Here is a 23,191-nt window from a genome sequence, read left to right on the forward strand (position 1 = left end):
ATTTATTTAAAAAGCAGTGGATTCTTGAACATGTGTTTTTCCTTTTTCGTTTTTTTTTCCTTTTCTCCAGATGGAACGAATAAACAGAGCCAGGGAACAAGGATGGAGAAATGTGCTTAGTTCAGGTGGAAGTGGTGAAGTTAAGGTTGGCAGCAGAATCAGAAATGTAGCGCAGCCTGTTCTCTCCCTTTTAGTCATCTTCCTTGGCACCTTCTTTTTCTGGAAAAGACAGATGCCGGTTTAATTGTGGAACTGTCCCAGTATAAATCTACTGCCAGGGTGTATAACAGATTCCATTTGTATCCTCTGCCTTTTGACAAATTGAGTATACACTGTCCTGTATTTATCAGATTTCTTCATATTCCCTTTCTCTGGCAATAATGTCATCCTTCCTGCTTCTTATTTTTCTTTTCCTACTTCTATCTCAATCCCTTTTCTTGTGCTTAACTTATACATTTAACAACCTCTTTATTCAAATCCCCCCCTTAACTTTTTGTTGTGATATTATCACCACAGTGAAAGTGCTCCATTTATTATATTTAAAATATTAAGATTGGCATAATTTCTTTCTTCTGTTCAAGTCTCTGCTAGAGGTAGCTTGACTAATGTATTGTTAGCAAATATTTATGTGAAGATATTTCATAGGAAATTTTTTAAGTTGAAGGTAAAGGTTTGCTTTTGTATCTGTTTCTGAAAATGGTAAGATCCAAAGCTTTCTCTTGCAGGAGTGAATTTACAACTCTGTCTAACCCCTGTGCAGTGATATTTTTGTACATTTGTGGACCTTAACTCCCTCCATGGGAACACAACTGTTGTGGGAATTCATGGTCACAGAGGGGGAGTCTATCTCTAGATAGCTAATCTCATAAAGATAGTTCAGTATTAGCAGAAAAAATGTTGAATTGGACATCACTCAATGAGAAGCCAGGTAAAAAAAATCAAAATGCTTAAATTGTTATGAACACCAAACCAGTAAGTGGATGGTGGTGTTTTCTACCAGTTAGAGATCTTTCATGCCATATGGTTTCACTGCTAGGTATGGTGAGTTGTATTAATCAAGTTTCTGGAGGAAGAGAGGATACTGTAAATGGTATCCAGGTTTTGTATTCCTGTCCTTCAACAAGAACATGAAGAAACCACATGGGCGTGGCTGCATCCCAAATAATAGTTAAGACAATGCTTGTAAGAAATTGCCATATTAATACTGTTACTCTAGATTTCTGCTGTCTTCCAAGAAGCCTGAGCCCCACTAGAGAGCTTACAAACTACTTTGAAATGCTTCTCTCATCCTAGCTGTTACTCATTCCAACTTCTTCAAATATAAATGAGTATAAGATTACAAGTGTCTTGGTGTCAAAATTACTACTATTAAATATATAACATGCTTCATATAAAGTCTGAGAAATTATTTTACAACTTCTCTTAAGAGAATAGCTCATGCATAATACTATTTCTGCCTCACTAAATACATATCCTCTTCCTACTCTGTAGCCTTATAATAATTTATATTAGAAACCACATGAGACTCATTGGTACCATCACAATTTGGTGTCTATATTGTATTTTGCAAAAGGGTCATTGACCCAAATAGTCCTGGAAAACTTTGTACTCACAAATTGGTTTGAATGTCTTCTCCAAGGCTATATTTGATGCCACTTCTGTCCATTACAATAGATGACCAGTTTGTCATGTCTTTCACATTTCCACAAATTATTTTAACATAGTCTCTTTAACTAAAAATCCTTTCTTGCACAAAAACAATGAATTCAGCTGCATGGTATTGGTGGTCTTTGGATCACTTTTTTTTCCTAAGGGTGTCCCTTTATAGATAAACATTTCACTTGGATTTTGTTAAGTCTGGTCCATAAATAGTGCTTGCATCTCATTTGTAGTAATATAGACTGTCTTTTTATAGACAAAGACAATTTGCGGTCTTGTGCTTGTAAGTTACCTCTATCTAGAACAATACATTAAGTACCTTGCTTGAATGTTTTGATCTATCTTTCCATTACCAAACAGCCACAGAATGGATTAAGGAAAACTGATATTACTGCTTTTTTGGAACAATAGAAACTCTTTGGTTGTGAATTTACATTCTAGTGTCAGTTAAGTAGCTTCAGAAACTCAGTCTTGTTTAGATCAATGATCTTAGCACTGTGTTGAAGTAGTTGAATTCATGGTAAATAAATTATACCATATAAAATAAGGATCAACTGCATTTATATCCCATAAATGGTCCATGTACTCTTGTTTCACTGCCATGTAGCACTTGATCACTCTCAATAATGAAAAGGAAGCTTTTTATGCATATGCTGTGACAACCTTAACATTGTTCTGCCCATTCCTACTTTTGTTTCCATCCCTGGCCATCTCACATAAATCCTGGCAACTATTTATTTTTGTAGCTCCCAACTAACCTTAATGTCATTCCTTGAGTAGGAGTCATCTGAACTTCATAAAGGAACAATCACACTTATGACATTTAAGCAAACTTGATGTACCCTTACCTATTTTTTTTTTTTCTGAGCAAAAAAGAAAGCTAAAACAGTTGTTCATGTGTATAAGTCCATTCATTCAGTCTAATTATTTATGCTAGCACTTAATCTTTGTTATGCTGTAGCAAGGTTTTACTATACTGTGCAGAACATACCAGCTGTCCCTTCTACCTCATTGTCTTTCCCAACTGCTTCCAGTGTATACCTATTAAACTAATGTGAGAGACTAATAAATAAAATGCTAGTTTTCCACAAAAATAAAATTTTTAATTTCTTAATACAGTGCTTTTAAGAAAAGGGCACTTTGAGCATAAGTATTATATTAGAACAAATTGGGAGTTCTGAAGAAAGTTTAAGTTTTAATCTACTAAGGGTAATAGCACTGCCAGGGCTTGTTAGGACCAGGACTTGAGAGTTCTTTCTCTAATTCCCAGGCCCCTTTTTTTGGTGGTGGAGGGGGCGTTGGTCCTACACCGGTGCCTACTCGAGGACCGTATGAACACTACCATGCTATATTTGACCAGATGCAACAGCAAAAAGAAAACCTTCAAGTTGCTGAGGAGCAAGATACCAAATGGAGAGCAGAAATACAAAGTCAAGAACCTATTGAAAGGTATGAGTGCCTTCCATTAGAATTGCATATGCTCTGTTTTAGATGAAAGTAATGAAAGTTACTGTACATATTTATCTGCAGAGAAGTTTCACCTGGAATACATCCAGGAGTTCCTAAGGGGCCTGCAGGTCATCACCATTTACCTGATACTGATGCAGTTAGAAAAAAAATGAAAAGATTGAAGGAGGTGTCTAAACAAGCCAACGCAAACAGGTTGGAGTGTGATAATCCATTAATCTGTCCCTTCGTGTTAGATCTTTGTCCTGTGTCTTTAGTTTTAATACCTATTGACACTTTTCAAGACCATTTTTTATCTATTGAGACTGTTCTGTGTGTACATGTGTGGGGCCCTCACAGACTACATAATCCTTTTGGAACCCATTGGTGTCTTAGTTCCCACTGAAGGTGGAAAACGTGTTTTTTGCATTTTGTCATCTCTGAGGAGAGCATACCATTGTTATTAGTGTTATATGGATAAAGTCAGTATCAAATCTACCTACTTAAAAGGTTACTTGGTTTTGTGGACTCGGTTTAATGTTTGTAAGCAATTACTAGTAACTGAATTTTAGAGACAGAATTTTAAAGATCCTAAATGTAATCTACTGATTCAGTGACAGCCTGGATTAAGTCACAAACCTCTTCTTTTTCATAGTTCAGTTTTCTGTACCTGTTGCCCAGATCCATCCTTCTTCCTTCTTTTCACTGTTTGCCTTACCCTAATTGCTTCCTCGATTCACTACTGTTGAAGTATAACTATAAAACACGCTTACCCTACTTCTGTAATGGTTTCTTGAGTTACTCTGACTAAGATGTGTTCTCAGGAGATGGCTTTTTGGGATCAATCTGAGATTGAAAGCATAGTTCTAATATTAGTGACCAGAGATGGGAAGACCCAGGTAACACTGCAAAAATGTGTTTGTCAGAAGTGGGTGGTGTTTTCTGTGTCAATCACAAGCATTTTAAAAGCAAATTCTTAACTTCAAGCTGAGTAGGAGATTGCAACCATGTTTTTCTCAGAAATTCTGGTACTACCTCAGGTTATTTCTAAACCAGCAAATGGTAACTTACTTGTTAAGTAAAAAGTACGTGAACATAATTAACTAACCTAACTTTCTTTGTCAGTGTAAACAGGGTTATATACTTCTTTTAGTTTAAATTAGGGAAGAACCATCCAGAATTGTTTTTTCACCCACTGGCCCCCGCCAAAGCCCTGTGGAAGTAGTAGGAGGAGGAAGAAAGCCCTCTGGCCTTCCTTTATTGTATTAGGGAAAAAATGGCATGTGATCAAATAATTCAAACTGTCATAATGCATGTGTTTAAGAGAGAAAATATAACTTGCACTTGCTTTCTGGCTCCTTAGTTCTAAAATTTACACCAGTATAATATTTTATTGGAATTGGCTTGCGTTACACTTTTATATATTGTTTGTGCTAGAACATGTGGTTTGATGCATAGTAACATGGGCCATTTTAGCATAGTTTTAAAAACTTCCTCCTGTACCCAATAAATGTGAGGCTAGGTAGTCCTATTTTGTGTATTACCAGATTTGGTAGATTTAGTTTTCCAACCTACTCTCATTCTGCTCCTAGTCCTGTCTTTATTTTTAATCACAACAAATACATATATAACATATTTTAATTATAGTTTTTTAAATAGCTGGACAGGGTTACATTACTATTAAGTTTTTAAAAGGTATTAAGCCTTGTCGTGTTTAAAAACTATCATTTTAAAAATGTTTGATATGGTTTTAAAATCAAACTTATTTTTCTAGTCTAGAGACTAGAAAACCTAAATACTAACTTTGCTTATGATCCATTTTAGTTGATTGTGATCTACAGATCTTGATTTATTCACATGTGTATGTTTATAAATTGGATCATCTTTAGACTTAAACCCTAATATCTTCCCTTAATACAAAAGAATGTGTGAAGTGTTCAGGAGTTTTCTAAAAGCATAAGAGCTTCTTCCTGTAGTGGTATTTGCATTCAAGGTGAACAGTACATTTGGAGAGGGAATGTTTTGGTTTGAATAAGAAACTTGGTTCTAACTGTGGACCTTTTTTGTATTAACTTAAAATAACTATAAGAAGTTCAGAAATCAGTTGTAAACTTTCTTGTTGTACTGCTACATTTAGTGATACAAATACTAAAAATGATATTTTTCAGCATTCTTTAAAAATAACTCTTGGACTAGAATATTTCAGGCCCAAAGTAAATTTGTGTGTGTACGTACACACACACACACACACACACACACACCTCCCTCCCTCCCTCCCTCCCTCCCTCCCTCCCTCCGCACGCACACGCACACACACGCACACCTCCCTCCCCGGGTATTTACAACTTAAAAAATGGGCAAAATCTTTGGGACACTGAGAGATGCATTCCACTCTCTATAACTCTCTTTCCTTTCTTTACCCTTTGACCACTTGAACTGTTTGTCTGACAGAAGCCTGGGTTTTAAACACAGTTATAGCTCCCTGTAGGAGCCACTAAAGCCTGGTGGTGTTTACTTCCAACTCCCCTTTCCCTGTCCCTTTTCACAGACCCTTCTCAATGTGTTCTTATGATAGGAAGCTATCTCTCCTACTGTTAGGGGCTATAAAAGAAGTTCTTTTGCAATGCAGATGAAGAGCTTTTTATAGTAGTTCTTTTCTTTTTAGAACCAGAAAATCAAGGTGACACCTCAAATTGAATTTTAACTCTTTTGTTTGTTAGTTCAAGTTTATCATCGTAGTATAGCTGACAAAATTCTCTGGCTAGTAATAGGGGATTAAGTTCATATTTGTCAATCTTGTGGACCTGTATTTTTACACTATTATGCCTTACTACAGAATATACTCTACTTTTACTTTGTGGTAGGCCAGGAACATTACCAATATAGGATTCTGTTTCTTGGCCTCCTAATGAACCTGTGAGCCAAGGCCCTTGCAGTAATGAAGGAGCATAATCCCAAAGAACTGGCTGCTAAAGGTTGATTCCTTTAAACAGGTGACAAAACCTCCACGCCATACTATGTGCATTTGGTGTCTTGCGTCTAAAGGTGAAACCCCAGAAAATTAACCGGTTCAGAGTTTAGAGGGTGGAATATATAGAGGCCACTCTGGATTCTATTGCACAGAGCTTACTTTCTTCACGATCAATTCCATTTCCTCTTGGAATCCATGTTGGTGGAGGCCAGCCTGACTTCAACTAGCTATCTTGGGTCACATGGCCTATGCAACACCGCTACTAACAAGAAGGCACAAATTCTCTCTAGTGTTGGAAAGTGGTCAGTCTACAGGACTGGTGTGTTTGTTTCCAGAGCAGCTGCTGTTTCTGCACATCTTTCAAGTTTTAAAATATCACAGTAAACAGCCTTAATAGATACATCTCCGTGTACTACAGTACAGAGGTCCTTTTTTTTTTTAAACTGTAGCATTCCGAGATGAAACTTTTTTTATTCAGGCATGAACAGGAAGTGCTGGCTTTCTTGCTTCAGCATAGAGCTCATCTTAAGGTCACTGTGTGATGCCTGCCTCATCCCATGGTTGGAAGAAACTCTTATGACTTCTCACCTGTAGTCCTAATTCCATAAGTGGTAATGCAATGGCTCATACTAGCCTCATCCTGTCCAAGGCCCTTCTGGTTCCTCCAGTAGAAGTCAAAATGACCATATATGAAGGGAAAACATTAAAGGTTTTAATTGTCCTTGATTGAAAAGGACAGTTGTTCAAGTAATTAGTTTAATTGCAAAACCAGTATTAGCTGACTTTTTTTTGCAGCTTGCCAGGGTAGATGACTGTACCACCTTTGGGGGAAGTCTGTTCCAAACCATTGGCACTTGACTTGTAAAGAAGTTTTTCCTTATGTCTAGCCTAAAGCAATCTTCAATCAGTTTATGCCCATGATTTCTTGTATTTCCTGGGGGGACCTTGGTGAATAGATGCTCCCCCAAGCCCTGATGTATGCCCCTGATATACTTATACGCTGCCACCAAATCCCCTCTGAGTCTTCTCCAGGCTGAACAGTCCTAAGTCTTGCCTTTCTTTGTGTGCTAGTTCTTGTGTTAGTACACTTATTTTGAATGTCTCATTCTGAAACTTTCAACTTGCTATATGTTGCAATTACTCAGGCAAAAAGGATGGGTAGCTGCAGAAAGAGCAAAACAAGTTGAGGAATTCTGGCAACGAAAGAGGGAAGCTATGCAAAACAAAGCTCGTGCTGAAGGACACATGGTATGGAATTTTTCTTCGTATTTCTTTTACAATTGTAAACTTTTTTTTTTAAGCATACACTAGCTATACTTATTTTAATATTAATAGACTATGACAAAGTGAGAAAAATGTGGTTTTTATTTTTAACTTCCTTTGATTCAGTTGTATTGGTAACATGAAAAAATTTTAAAGGTATTTTCTTTTTATGATAATCTAATAAAAAGGCTGCATGTTAATGGATGCTGAAGTTATAAATTTTAAAACCAAATTGAGAAGTATGTCCATTGATCTTTACCTATTTAATCATAAGAGCTCCCTATGTGTTGTTCACTAGCTTGCAGTTATGATGTTTGTCAAATTACTGTACCTCATCCTACACTTCCATACTTTACAAAACACTGATAAAATTGTACTGGCTATGCTCTAAACATGTTTTAACTCTCATTGTCAGAGTTAAAATTGTCAAAGTTTTGGGTTTTTTTTTCCCAGTTTTGCATTTTGTTTTGGTTTTTAAATCTTCCTTGAAGGTTGAAAGTATACACCTTTTTTTCCTGTCCAACTATCCTATTAATTATACATTTAATATTATTAGGAAGCCCTTTCACCATAGTAAATTTTAATGAAATAATTTTTATACTAGCCAATTGCTTGTCAGGAATGATGGGGGGGAGGGGGGGAGGCGTGTACAGACAGAGTGCTACCACCCTGCGCTGTCACCACTTCCCAGGAAGGAGTCGGGGGAAGAGGGGGGCTTGCCCTCCCATCCCCCTTGGCCAGCACCCCATGCTGCCTCCAGGGAGCGGGGGGGGGTGTCACGCCAGAAGCGCTGGCCTCATTCCCCACCCTGCTCCATCCCCACTGTCACGGCAGTGCGCTGCCACTGCTTCCTGCCCGGAACACTCTTGGAACACTCGTTTCAATCAGCATTGTGATTGGCTGTCAAGACAACCAATCAAAGTGCGAATAAAGCGTTACAGATAGACAGACTAAGGCTTTTATTACATTAGAATACATAGGATTTTAATTGTTCAGTTGAACTGCTTTGTTGTTTTCCTTAAGATTCATCCATACCACAAAAACACCCTTAACCAGGTGATCCAGTTACAACAATACACAGATGATTCCACAGTAGACTGGGTAGCAAATTGGCTCAAGGGTCACACTCAGAGGGTGGTAGTGGATGGGTCAGTGTCAGCCTGGAAAGATGTGGGCAGTATAGTCCCTCAGGGCTCAGTTCTGGGGCTGGTGCTGTTCAACATCTTCATCAGTGATTCATAGATGTTAGGGTCGGAAGGGACCTCAATAGATCATCGAGTCCGACCCCCTGCATAAGCAAGAAAGAGTACTGGGTCTAGATGACCCCAGCTAGATACTCATCTAACCTCCTCTTGAAGACCCCCAGGGTAGGGGAGAGCACCACCTCCCTTGGGAGCCCATTCCAGACCTTGGCCACTCGAACTGTGAAGAAGTTCTTCCTAATGTCCAGTCTAAATCTGCTCTCTGCTAGCTTGTGGCCATTGTTTCTTGTAACCCCCGGGGGCGCCTTGGTGAATAAATACTCACCAATTCCCTTCTGTGCCCCAGTGATGAACTTATAGGCAGCGACAAGGTCGCCTCTCAACCTTCTCTTGCGGAGGCTGAAAAGGTCCAGTTTCTCTAGTCTCTCCTTGTAGGGCTTGGTCTGCAGGCCCTTGATCATACGAGTTGCCCTTCTCTGGACCCTCTCCAGGTTATCCGCATCCTTCTTGAAGTGTGGCGCGCAGAATTGCACGCAGTACTCCAACTGCGGTCTGACCAGCGCCCGGTAGAGGGGAATTATCACCTCCTTGGACCTATTCGTCATGCCTCTGCTGATGCACGATAAAGTGCCATTGGCTTTTTTGATGGCTTCGTCACACTGCCGGCTCATGTTCATCTTGGAGTCCACTAGGACTCCAAGATCCCTTTCCACCTCCGTGCCACCCAGCAGGTCATTCCCTAGGCTGTAGGTGTGCTGGACATTTTTCCTCCCTAGGTGCAGCACTTTGCATTTCTCCTTCTTGAACTGCATCCTGTTGTTTTCTGCCCACTTGCCCAACCTATCCAGGTCTGCCTGCAGCTGTTCCCTGCCCTCCGGCATGTCCACTTCTCCCCATAGCTTTGTGTCATCTGCAAACTTGGACAGAGTACATTTGACTCCCTCGTCCAAGTCACTGATCTGGATGAGGGGGTGGGAAGTGTCCTGTCCAAATTCACAGATGACACAAAATGACGGGATGCAGCTAACACTCTGGAGAGGAGGAACCAGATCCAGGCCGACCTAGACAGGCTGGGGAAGTGGGCAGAGAGCAACAGGATGCAATTCAATAAGGACAAGTGCAAGGTGCTGCATCTAGGGAGGAAGAACTGCCGTCATATTTACAGGCTAGGGGGCAACCTTCTCAGCTCCACTGAGGCAGAAGAAGATCTTGGAGTCACTGTTGACTCCAGGATGAACATGAGTCGCCAATGTGATGAGGCAGTTGGTAGAGCCAATCATGCCTTGTTGTGCATCTGTAGGTGCTTCACAGACAGGTCCAGGGAGGTGATTCTCCCTTTCTATGCGGCACTGGTCAGACTGCAGCTGGAGTACTGTATCCAGTTCTGGACACTGCAGTTCAAGTGGGATGCGGACAATCTGGAGAGGGTCCAAAGAAGAGCCACTCGCCTGGTTAGAGGCCTGCAGGGAAGGCCCTACAACAGGGGCAGGCAGTTATTTCAGGCAGAGGGCCGCTTACTGAGGTTTGGCAAGCCATCGAGGTTCTGCATGACAGGCAGCCAGGGGCAGATAAATATTAATTTTCTAAATTTTTAGGGGCTCCGAGGGCCGGGTAGAATGGCCTAGTGGGCCGCATCCAGCCTGCGGGCTGCATTTTGCCCACCCCTGCCCTACAGGGAAAGGCTAAGGGACCTTAACCTCTTCAGCTTCTCCAAGAGAAGGCTGTGAGGGGAGTGTACAAATTCATAAGGGGAAAGCAACATGAAGTAGGGACGATCTGTTCACCAGGGCACCCCCTGGAATGACAAGCAACAATGGCCATAAGCTACTAGAGAGAAGGTTTAGGCTGGACATTAGGAGAAAATTCTTCATGGTCAGGGTTGCCAGAATCTGGAATGGGCTCCCAAGGGAGGTGGTGCTCGCCCTATCCTTGGGGGTCTTCAAGAAGAGACTGGACAGGCACCTGGCTGGGATCACATGACCCCAGGGTTGGTGTTTCCTTGCCTGCCAGGGGCAGTGGGTCAGACTAGATGGCCCACTGAGGTCCCTTCTGACTCTAGGACTCTATGAATAATATTGACTCTTGGGTGTGCTGGAATTGGTTATAGTTGTCAGGTTGACAAGAGTGTTGAAACTGGACCCTATTACTTGGGTGTATTTACTTAGAGAGCACTGTGGAGTGACCACCTTTTTCTGTAGGGCTAATTTCACTTCCAGTAATCATATGTGAAAAATGTGCACCCTCACATTCAAGCATCTAAGAATCCTGACAGGCTTTATTCAGTGCATATATCTTAAAATGTAAGTTGCCATCTTTCAAACAAAATCTCTTGGAATAGGAGATTGCTTTGCTAACACACATGCTTTCATTTAGTGGAAAGTTTATCTCCATTTTATTCATGGTTAAGTTGTTGCTTACCTTGGGATAAGAGTAGATAGACTGAAGTTATAACGGAGCAGCTGATTCATACTCCTAAACGACAAGTCATCTCCTTATCCCCAACATATTATAGTGTTGTAATCATTTATGTGTATAACTCCCTAAATCTGCTAGAGCCTGTATCTAACATCTTTTAGACCCAGGGAGGGTAAAATACAGCCCACAGGCCAGATCCTGCCCACCAAGGTATTTTGTCTGGCCTACAGCAGGTCCCTTGGCCCTACCCAACCCAGGTGTAGCTGGCAGCCTGGGTCATCCCACTGCCCCGGATTTCCTGGCAGCCCCAGTGGTGGCTCTTTCCAGCTGCTGCTCCTGACCCTGCCACAGGTTGCAGCTCTGCCCCAGGCTCTATCCCCATACTATTAACACCCTGCAATTATAATCCCAGCCCTGGTCCTGCCTGCCCATCCCACTTCCAGATGCAGCTCCCCACTCAGCCACAGCCCCATTCCAGCTGCCTAACCTCATCTGGGGGCCACCTAGGGAGGTCTTTTTGGCGGTGGAGGGGTGCTGCAGACTTGGCCTGTGACAGCTCACTTAAACTTCTTAAGTGGCCTTCTGGCCAAAATAGTTGCCCACTCAGATTTTAGACCCAATCCCTTCAGTCAAGTATTACCCAGGGAAAATTACATTGCAAGTTGATGTATATGGGAATTCGAAATGGTTGAGCCTCTGCAGCTTAGACCTCTAAATTTCTGTCAGTGGGTACATCTAACTCAGTGTGTGGAGTTCTCTTTGGCACTTATGGCTGGACCTTACAGATTTACAAGTTGATTACTGACCTTGAAGTAATAGATCTGGGTTATTTAGCTCAACTAATGAAAATGTATACATGAGATAGATTAACGGTGTAAAAGTTATTTAAATTAGAAAGCAGGAAACCTTGGTTTCAATCATCAATTTTTAATCTTGTTTTATATTATGCTACTTTTTTTTCCTCTCTCTTAGAGAGGTGAATTATGATTTGTCAGTAACCATTAAGAGTGATAAATTAGCCCTTACATTTAAATTTGATTTCTTTTCTTGTGATCCAGGGCATACATCATATTCATGCACTTATCGAACAGTTTCATGCTTTATACATGTAACTGGATTCTTAGTTTTTACATGTATTTTATTAGAAAAATGGTAATTCATCTGTGTTTTCCACCAGTTATTTGTGTCAAGGTTCATTTTGCATGAAGATCAATATTTAATTATTGCACAAAAGCAGTATTCAAAATGAATGAATAAATAAAACTACCTTAAAATGTGCCACGCAGATAAAAATACTCTAAACGTTTTTGTCATTTAAAGCTGATTTATTAAACAAATGAAATACCTATTATGAGGAAATTATAAGTAATTGTTCCTGGCTACCAGGTCCTTCATGATTTTTTGAACTAGTACATTGAAACTTTTTTACATCTAGCTTTGTTCATAGATTAGGAGAAGGTAGCATTCTTTCTTAATTTTTTCAGTTTTCAACTGGATTGGACCCACGGACTAGCCCTGGATTCTGGGTCTAGCACATCATGGAGTGGGTGCCCTGTGCAGCACAGTCCTGCTCTGGCCACTTCAGGGCCATGTCACACGTAGCAGCCACTCTCTCTCCAGGACGTGAGCTGGAGGAGGTGCTGCACATGGTGAGCAGAGGCCATCCAGTGCACCCCACAATGCTGCCTGTGGGTCAACTCCAAGACCCACAGGCAGCACCAGGTGTTAAGTGCTAATGTTCCACTGGCCAAATTTGGCCTGCGGGCTATATCTTTGACATCTGTGAAATAAAGGAAGTATTCTCTGCCCTTGCAGAAGAGGCTGCTTTTGTCAAAAGCTGCTTTTAGCTCTTCAACAAGTTCTTGTTCCTTACTCAGTTCTACTAGTTCTGTGATTTGACTTTTTTTAATTTCAGCAAAAATACACTGTTAAGTATTAATTTTTATTTAAAATACTTGTGTGCAATAAGTGTAGGCCTTAATGCACATTATTCACCATCTTAATTTACATTCTTTTAAAAAAAAGTGTTACATTTAAACCATATTTTATTTAAACTAAAATGTTTCTTTTTACTGAATTTTCTATTCACTCTTCTTAATCTTCTAGATTCCAAGGGGCCATGTTTGATTCTGTCTACTAATGTCCCACTCCAGAACATACAGATGCTTCCATTTTATTTTAAATTTTTGTTTAGAAAAATGGAACACTATACAATAAATTGTCTGCCCTTTCCAATAAGAATTATAATTTTTCTTTTTAAGTTGTAGAAGTCAAAGTAACTTTGACAAACATTAGTTTTTAATAGTGTATATATTTTGGTAGCGGGAGAATGAGGTTGAGCCTTAATATTTTTATAAACTTTCATGATTTTAATTACTGGGGTTTTTTTAATTCAACTGTTCTTAAACACCTTCTCTCAAAACTTGTCCAACTTTGGCACTGTCTAAATAAAGGATTACTATGCTGGGTCTTGATCTGTTGAAGATCTAGTAATTTAACTTATAAACAAGATTGTTAAGTTCTCCAAACTTGAAGTTGAAGTGGTATTCATTGGAGATATGTCTATGCCAGCCAGGCCATTTAACTATAATATTGGTCATATTTACACTTCAAAACATCTGGCTTCTTTTACACAATTTTGACTCCTTTCTAATTTAAAGCATCACAATGTATTTGATTTAGCTTTTGGTAATTCTAGTAGAATCAGTGTAAAAAGCAAATTTTGTTATCCTTTTTTTCTATCATTGTGTTTGCAAATATGAAAACAAACATTTTAATTGGAGTCAGTGCTTTAGTAAACTAAATCAAGAAGTGTTTGTTATTTTTAATATTCATTTTGCATGAAAACATTTTGATGTGCAGGACAGCAAAACATGGTTTTAGCGTTCACTTTGCAGTGTACATCAATGTAATACATTCATGCTGTGATGAGTATTTTAGAGCAGTTTGTTAATAGTTTAACAAATACTCATTGAAATATTAGCATCTAATATTTTATGTTTATAAGAGTTAAAATAATTATGTATTCTAAACTTGTAAAAAAATGCATTGGCATTAATTGGAACGCCAACTATGTGCTACAATTATACGTTAAATCAAAAAAAAAAAAAAGTACTCAGTCACCCAGAATTTGCAGTCCAAAATACGAAAGACTAGATTCACTGGGAGACCAAAAGAAGTTCAGTTTGAATGAGAAAAATCTTTATTAGAATGTTCTTGAGCTTTCTCTTTGATTACTCAACTGTTTTAAATATTACTGTAAAACATTTCTTGTAAACAAAAGGTTTGTCAGTGAAGTTTGTAAGAGCTGCAAGTCATTCATGTTTCATATAAGAACTTTAATCCAGTTGTTATTGGATAAGATAGAAAATGTTATAGCCACAGCCATTCTTAAATTTGATACATTAAATGGTGAACAGGGTACACTACAAAACGTGGCAGCTATCTATGGAGGCAGGTCCAATTCTGCAAGAGGAAGGAAATCCAGAAACAAGGAGGAAGAGGTATGCTTGCCGCATGTTTGCCACCTTCATCACACAAATAGCATCACTTGACTTTGACTCTTCCTTGTTTTCCTGCATGGTTTGTATGTAAAACTCGAAAAAGGGCTTCATAGATTCCCCAGGAATATTGGATCCAATCCTAGATTTTAGTATTTAATAATTGTACAAAATACCTACCAAAAGAGTTTTATCTCAAAATATTAATTTACATTTGCTTGTTAAACAGAATGTACACCATCAAAAAAAAAATTACCACTCCCCTACCCTAACCCCATTATATTGCATATATCTACTAGTTCCCTTAATTCTACCAACGTTATGGTAATTTAGTATTAAGGAACCTAAATTTCGTGTTTTTAATTCTATTAAAGAAAAAAATATAGAATTTCTTTTAGAAATAAATAATAAGTTAGCAGTATTTTTCCTTTATTCCATTTTTTGATTAATTTTTTTTTTTGTACATGTAATATGCTGGTATCCTTCTAATTTGAGACTTGCTTCCTTTGTTTTCTAGGAGTATTTGGCAAGATTAAGGCAGATTAGGCTTCAAAACTTCAATGAACGTCAACAAATTAAAGCAAAACTTCGTGGAGAAAAGGTTGGTTGAAAAATAACACCAAGGCTTTCAGGAGTTGTCAGTGAAAGATGTTCCCTGATATGGCTAATTAAAAATTCTTCTGGTAGATATATAATAGCTTATAAAATACTGTTAGGGTGCATTTCCTATGTTCAGCCTCTATAGATAATCATTTCTTTTTCATAAGATATAAACAAAAATAAATTTAGCACTTGAGCGGAGTGAGTACAAAAACTTTCCTGTTTTAGAAAAATAGAAACGTGAAAATGAGAGAGAGGAAAAAAAAAAAAGGTCCTAGACGACCAAAAAAACCCTTTTAAATTGCAATTGCTAAAGCAGCACAAAACAGCTAAATTTGCATTTCTTGCGGATGCCCAGTACCTCCAGCTCCATGTTGCCCACTCATGCATATCCTGCAGCTTGGCCCCTTCCTGGCCATGTGCCTCATAGTGTATGCACAACCACCACCACCGTGGAACCTGGCCAAGGCTCCGGAGCCTATTGCAGCTATTTGCAGCCTCCTGGCTGCCTGCCATAGTTGGCCCAGGCTCTGGGCAGCTGCAGCTCTGGCATGTGTGCCAGGAGTTGCCAGCCCCTGCTTTATATAATTCATATTGAGTATAAATAACTTTTGAGTTTAAAAAAAAAACTGTGTATATGTGTGGTGGAGGGGAGGATTTTCAAAATTAAAATCAACTTCTTCAAAGTTTTTTAAGTTAAGTTAACTTGTTCTGAAACCCCCTTTTCTCAGAATTCATTTGAGTGGCCTTTGGCTTTGCACCTAGTGCAGTGTGACCTTAATCTTAATTAATAGCATGAATTCTGAACTAACAAACTTTCCCCCACTAAATTATCAGTACTTCACTGTCTTCCTCGGTATATTTGTAGTTTTTATATCGTGTTCTTTTACACTATAAGTCTTTAAAAGTGTCATCAATAGATAAAAGTGGTAATTGATTTTTTTAAACTGATTTTAATTGAGGGCTGGAGCAGAACTTTCTTACATTAAATGTTTGCAGCCCAGTCTCTGGGGACTTTCAAGAGGTGTCTTTGTTCTATTAAAGATTTATATTCTATTGAGATAGTGCTGGTGCATATGTTTTTCTGATTGGAAAGTGTTAATTATATAAGTATAAAAACTACCAGTAGTGATGTGCACCTTTTTGCTTTTGCTGGCTGTTGTCTGTTTGGAACTGGGGGCTTATTCCTTTAAAATATATATAACTCTGGAAAAATCCATGGAAAAGAATTGTATTATAAAAGAAACTGCCAATGCAAAGCTGAGGTTGTGCAGTTTGAGCTTTCAATCCTACCTTTTATATTTGTTAATCTCATCTCTGGGGAACATGCATTAGGATACTTCCTTCATTTAGATCTGCTGTCTTGAGTGGTCATACCAGATTCTGGAAGGTGCTAGCCAGTTGTAACTCGCATAATAGAACCTTAATAAGCAACACCTGTCAGCACAATCTTACTTCTCCTTCCTATTCTTATCCTCCTTTTTACTAAATATACCATAGGCAATGCTGTAAGAGTGTGTAGGACAACCCTTGCTTCCTTTCATCTGGCAGTAATAACAGATCAGGAAAGGGAAGATCAGGAAGCACTTGGTGCTCTAAACCCTTTTATCTTACTGCTTATCTCCAATAGGCAACCATTAATCCTCTGGATCAGCATTTCCCAACCAGTGTGCAGTGGCGCACTGGTGTGCCGCATAACTTTGGGCTAAAGCCACGCCCTCTGCTGGCTAGAGCCATGCCTCCCCACCTGCTGCTGCCATTGACAGACAGATAGAGTGGGGTCATGGATCCAGCCATCTGTGTGCCATGTTCGCCCCCCTCTGCTGCTGCCCCCCCCCCCCCCCCCCACTGCTCTGCATTTGTCTGGTTCATCATGGGATGGGAGAGGCCTGGTCAGTGTGCCACCACTGCTGGAACCAAAAGCTTGGGAAATGCTGCTCTGGATTGTGGTGCACATATAAAAGGTCTAGTCAGGTACCTGATGCATTTGCCTATACAGGGTCCTGCAACCATCACACCGAGACCTTCAATGTGTACACCTAGGCAAGAGTAAGAAGTAGTGGAGGCTGCCCAAGACCTACCCATCCCCTCTTTTAGATCATTGAGACAGAATCCAAAGGCCAAACAGATGTTCTGTGTCTTGATGGTTGTAGCTTTTGCCAGAGAGCAACAGATAAGAACTGCTGCTGACTCCCTGTTGCCTCAGTGAGGGCACATTTTTGTCATGGTGATGATTTTTAGTCTTTGTCTAACCAAGGCGTCCTCACAATGCAGTGGGGGTTAGGGTTTTGAGACACCCTATACTCACCTGACTCTAGAGGTGCAACATTGTGGTTTTTTATAGGAGCTACTGCCATGAGTAGCCCCACCACGTTTTCACCAGGCTCTCCAGATGGTGGAACCAGAGATTAAGAACCCAGGCTCTAAACACTGTGCCTCTGGTCACTAGCACTAAATGTGGATATGAGGTGCCTTGCCTACCTTGGAGAGTAACACTTTCCCTCAGGGTGTCTGTATTTCTTACTCTGAGTGCAAGAAACAAGACAGCTTTGCTTTACTGTTCAGATGTTCTTCCAATCTGTTTCCTTTGCTAAAAATAAAAAGACAGCTACATTTTTCCAAAGGTCATAAGGATGGGTTAAAGTCTCAGTTAAAGAGGCCTTTAGTTTGATTGTCATCCCTCTTTCTCAGTCAGTAAGGAACCATTCTATTACAGGCAACTTCAGAAGCTTGATGTGTAGGTTTCTATGCCTTTGGTGTTACAGATTTCCATATTTCTGTGATACTTGTTGAATGGGACACTGTTCATACTCTTATAGAACATTGCTTTGTGGATCTAACCTCTACAGACCTGATGTCCATTTTATCAGAAAAGTCTTTTAGTCTCTTTAGGGCTCCTTCTCTCACTTTTTTTATTGGTCTAGCACTTGCCCATTTGTCTCAGGCATGAGTGTGCTGAGGGCACTTGAAGGAGAAAACGAGTGATTTATTTTTAGGGCTCTTTGGGACAAATTCTAAATCCTACAAGTTATCAGGATCTATCAGTTATCAGGACTCGTGGTAGAGGTGATATTTTTTATTAGACCAACTAGATTTTTGCCAAAAAAATTCTTTAATTGCAAGGTTTGAGGCACAAACCCTTCATCTGGCTTTGGAGAAAAAATTGTAAAAGTTTTTTCCTGGGTATAAATGAAAGCTCATATTTCATAAGAGAGTTGAAGGTATGGTAAAATCCCATTTGGAACAGTTCACTTTAGATGCAGATTAGGCTCAGAGAAAAGTTGGAATAGTCTGTTTACCTTGAAGTTGTTTGGTGATTATACAAACAAATAAAGTTAAGATGCTCTTTAGTTCAACCAGAAAGACGATAATTCTTTCTGGCCTTCATCTGATGAACCTGTCAGCCAACATTGGTTTGCTCATTCTTCAAGGAACTCTTATTTTGTAGAATGATTCTGGCAGTTCTGATGGACAAGAAGCAAGTGAAGAAGCAGAATTGAGACTCAAGAAAATTGAAGCACTGAAGGTAATTGAAAAACATTACAGTAAATTATTTAAAAAACATGTATTTCATATTCTCTTATCTGAACTGATTTGGGCCATGAAGAGGCATTCAGTTTCTCCTGGGACAGTCACTGCTTTCAAGAGAAACCATGTGTGTAGAGATGTTCCTGCTTTTTCTCCCAAAACAAAAAATGGCCACTCCAAGAAAAAAATAACCTGGGAATATATAGGGATAAATCAATCCCGGGAGAGTTTGTTCTGTGAGAGCAAATGTCTGTACAACTTACTGGGCTAAAGGCACATAGTGGCCTTATTTTAAAATTAGTCATTTTCTATCTGCAGTAGTTGTTTCATTGTAATGTTTTTGATACTTCCATAAGTAAATATAGATAATACACTAAATATTGGTACATATTTTCCTGTATCAAAATATGTATTTCCTACAAATATGCACAATGAATAGTTCTCAGACTCACTAATCTCAGCTGAAATGAATCATTCAAATTCATTCTTTCAATACAGACATTGTTTGATGCTGTTTGCAGAAGATGGAGCCATAAACGCTTTATATTATATTGTAGTGTCAAAGCTGTTAAAGTTATCTATCACTTAAATACTAAAACCCATTTTGGTCATGTTATGATATGTTTAAAATGAAATTCATTTTGACTGACTCTTCTCTCATGTTTGTCTTGGCCCGGAAGACAATTTGTTATAAGCAAGATGGATTGGAGTTGATGTGGGAAAGAAAGGAGAAAGAGTGCACCATGACTACTTCATTTATTTTTGTTAGTTTTATATTAACTAAGTAAGGGCAGGGAAAGAGCACCTGCAAAATATTGCAATGTTTTCACTGTGTTTTGTCAGACCTGGCAAACACTGGTTAAAATGTTTTAAATGCTGATTTATGCCTTAATTTCAAAGTTATGCTTCTCTAATAAAGAAAGTTTCTAGATCTGTGTTCTTCAATGGTATATAGACACACAACCTATAGAGTGTTCTGAATTCTGTTGCAACAGCAGCATGTGAAGCAACAATGTAACTGCATTGCACATGTTTGCACAAGGTACAACTGGCCATTTCAGTTGATAGAAAGAAATACATTGTAAAAACAAACATTAGTAGGTTATGCTTAATTAAGTTTACTTAAAGAAGAGAAAATGTTTTTGTGTGCTTATTAGCAGATTCAGTTTATCAACTAACAAATTTAGCATTTAAATGTGTGCTTGTGTGCATATGTTTAAATGTTAAATTTGGTTATAAGATGAATCTGTTAATAAACACACGTGTATATATATCAGGTGATTGTGTATCAGTGGGATCTATACACACAGACAGAGACAGACAGGGTTTTTATATTTCTTAATGCAACTGATTTGGTACCTCATATATATATATATATATATATATATATATATATATATATATATATATATATATATATGTGTGTGTGTGTATATATGTGTGTATATATTATTTACAGAAACCCTCTAATTGCCTAACTTATGTATTTTGATGATGTTTTCTACAAAGCACAAACGTCATTTTATGTGTGTGTGGGGTTGAATCTTTTGTCCTAACACTGCATTAGTTCAATAATTTTTTTATTTGTATTTTGTTTGGATGAAATGCACAATTAAATTTCGAATTCCTTTAGTATCACCCAGGAAAATGACTTTAGGACAGAATAAGCCATTGATTTGTTTTCTTTCTGATGTTTCCTATTTCAAGCGTGACATTAGTTATCACATCCGGTCATGGCTCTCCTGTGGTCTGAAAAACCCTTTCTCATGATGTGCAAAACAGCTCTTTTTGAGAATTTAAAGAATGTAGGTTTTGGATTTTAGGAAGCAAGGCAGTCTGTGAGAGTTTCTTCTTTTCTTTTTTTTTTTTGAAGTGGTCCATGGAATGAAGTTGGAAAGCTATTGGTTGTAATGCTAGTTTAAAGTCTGCTGGTTTCTTGTTTGTAGGCCCAAGCGAATGCAAGAGCTGCAGTTCTGAAAGAACAGCTAGAGCGAAAGAGAAAAGAAGCATATGAAAGAGAGAAGAGAGCTTGGGAAGAACATGTAAGAAGATGTTTTATAGCATAGTTTTATGTGGAATGATCACTACTTGACTTTTCATCTCTCAGCCAAAGAATGCAGTGTCTAAAACATTAAAAAGACTTTCAAGTCTAGTTTACTGTAGCAAAAATGAGACTCTGGGAGAGTCAGGCTACTCTTATTTAGAAGATTGACATCAGTCACCCAGGCATGAACATTTTGGCCTGAGTTTAAAGTATACATCAAACCTGAAAAATCATTGATTTAACCTTGAAGTATTTGGTGATGGTCTCTAACTTACTGAAATGTGCATAACTGTTTCTTTTGCTCATAAACTCTTTGGAGTGCAAAGTCAAATACATAATATTGCTGCTCTAAAAGGAAGGTATTATGAGGCCAGTAAATAGGAAATAGCATACAGCTGACAATCCTTTTAATTAGGATGAAATCATGTGTAAAATTACTTGTCCCTTTTTGTGGTACTTATCAGCTTGTCATTTGATAAGTTTGTGCTCAACTCATAAATTATTTAATGAATAAACAAGTAATGATTAGAAGGATGCATTTCAGCTAGTTTCCATTGTTGCAATAAACTACAGGACTAACTAGAATTTATGTAAATTATTATTGCTGTCAATATTTGCCAGGCTATGGTGCTACTTTGTTTCACTTTGTGGCACTGCCATTCTGTATTTAAAAAAAATTTAAATATTGAAAGCATGTGATTTACAAAAGCAGGTGTACATAAAATGATACTTAAGATCCCTGTTCCTTTTCACATGTGGATGCTAATAGAAAGATCTTGGGTAAGAATTCAAGGGTGGGAAGGTACCAATAATAATTACTGTCTTGTGTTTCCCTATCATTAAGTAGATACACTTTCAGATATGTCATTTTGCTTCTCCTCTTCCAAGATTTTAAAGCCTCTATGCATAGAATCTTTAATACTCTTCCTTTTAAAGGGATTGCTGAAGTTATTTTTTTTAAATATCAAAAATTGAGATCATGTTGAGCACTTATCTTCTGACATCACCTATTTTGTCAGTGGATTTTACTGTAAATCACTAGCTCATTGGCTTATTTTGCTGTTGCTATGACATTTTCTACAGTCCATGGGTATAGCTGTCTTCACATCAGTTCAGCAAGCTTTCCCTATGTCTCTTACTTTCTTTTAATTATGTGACCACAGTTTAGGTTTACATGCAGAACCTTTATTTCTTCTATTGTAGTAATCTCTTCTTAGGTTGGTTAAATTAGATCAGAGGTGACTAACCTTCTTGCCAGGTATGCCACAAATTAAGTTCTGTCCCCCACAAGTGCTGCTTTAACCCCTGCTGCCCAGTGTATACCTGATAAGGGTTTGTGTCCAAATGTTTGGACTGTAGGCAGGGGGACTCGAGTCTCCAGACACGCAGAGCAGGGGCAGGACATTGCTCTAAGAGGAGCTGTCATTACCAAGAGCCAGGTAACCCTTCCCTGGTCCTGCAACAGCTACAGTTTTCTATAGTGAATGAGGATCCCTTGAATTCCCTGAGGGCCAGGGAAGGGTAAACCTGTCTCGTGGTAGTGACACTTGACACCACTTACTGCAGCATTGTCCTGCCCCTCCTCTGGTCTACTGGCCGCTTGACTCCCTGTCTCTATTCTAATGACTCCTGTTCACTGGGTGCCCAGGGCTCATGTGCCACGCACAGCAACTGTGTGACACTTGTGGCACATGGGCCACAGGTTGGGCACCCCTGGTTCACTTGTCTCATGTGGTACTATATAAGTACTATGCACAGGTAGTATCTTACATGAGCTGAGTTCTTAATGTAAGGTGTTGATCTTTCAAAATGCAAGAGAACAATTTTTTTGTGGGTGATGTCTTTTATTGGATCGCATGCATGTTTGGGTAGGGACATAGATGAGTTTCTGGGTACCACTGTGCCGTTCCTCATGTTTCTGAGGGGGGGAAAAAAAGGCAGATGTAGCAGAGCTGGTTAGCAGATAAAACAAAGGCGTGTGTATGTAAACAAAAATAACATATAAGCAATTATCAGGTTGCTAATAAATGAGAGATGCATCCTTGACCATAACAGCTATGACATCATTTTGATACTACCATGTGTTGTTCTCTCAAAACCAGCCTTCCAAGGAAAACTGTTTGTCATTTAAGATTACTTCTTTGAAAACATAATTCATAATGTACCTACTAGTACAAGGATTTCTTTAAACTGGTAACCACACAAATATAAGAAAGCTTATGAATGTAACAGGACTGATGTATTTCACTTGTTGGTTTGTATTACTGTAGCATGGTTTTGTTCTGTTTTTCCACAGTTGGCAGCCAAAGGGGTAAAGAATCCTAATATGCCTTTCCATGTGGCAGCAGCAGGAGCTAGTCCTGTGCCTGGTCAGCATGAACCTGGAGTACCTTCTGTCAAACCACAGCCTCCATTTAAGCCCGGTTCACCCATCATCTCCATGACTTCTGCATTGAAGGAAGTGGGTGCGGTAGGTACTCCACCAACATTTAAAATCAATGAAGAAACAGGAGACAAATCTACCAATTTAGGAGATTTGAAGAATATGTATTAATTCAAGAAC

The 23,191-nt window shown here is 38.8% G+C and overlaps 1 protein-coding gene across 10 annotated transcripts in view; it reads left to right on the forward strand.

Moving 5' to 3' along the window:
- NEK1 (NIMA related kinase 1) overlaps positions 1-23,191 on the forward strand; it is an 89,608-nt gene that overhangs the window by 36,264 nt on the left and 30,153 nt on the right. For 6 of the 10 annotated variants that reach the window (XM_019481401.2, XM_019481405.2, XM_014594103.3 and 3 more), the window contains 9 exons: positions 71-145; positions 2,930-3,108; positions 3,190-3,321; positions 7,222-7,324; positions 14,376-14,459; positions 14,974-15,057; positions 18,505-18,582; positions 20,531-20,626; positions 22,925-23,098. In XM_019481401.2, the coding sequence (XP_019336946.1) occupies positions 71-145; positions 2,930-3,108; positions 3,190-3,321; positions 7,222-7,324; positions 14,376-14,459; positions 14,974-15,057; positions 18,505-18,582; positions 20,531-20,626; positions 22,925-23,098 (1,005 nt within the window). The other 4 variants (XM_019481406.2, XM_019481407.2, XM_019481409.2 and 1 more) reach the window with 4 other exon arrangements.

Source organism: Alligator mississippiensis, chromosome 2 (assembly GCF_030867095.1).
Source record: "Alligator mississippiensis isolate rAllMis1 chromosome 2, rAllMis1, whole genome shotgun sequence".
Lineage (NCBI taxonomy): Eukaryota > Metazoa > Chordata > Crocodylia > Alligatoridae > Alligator > Alligator mississippiensis.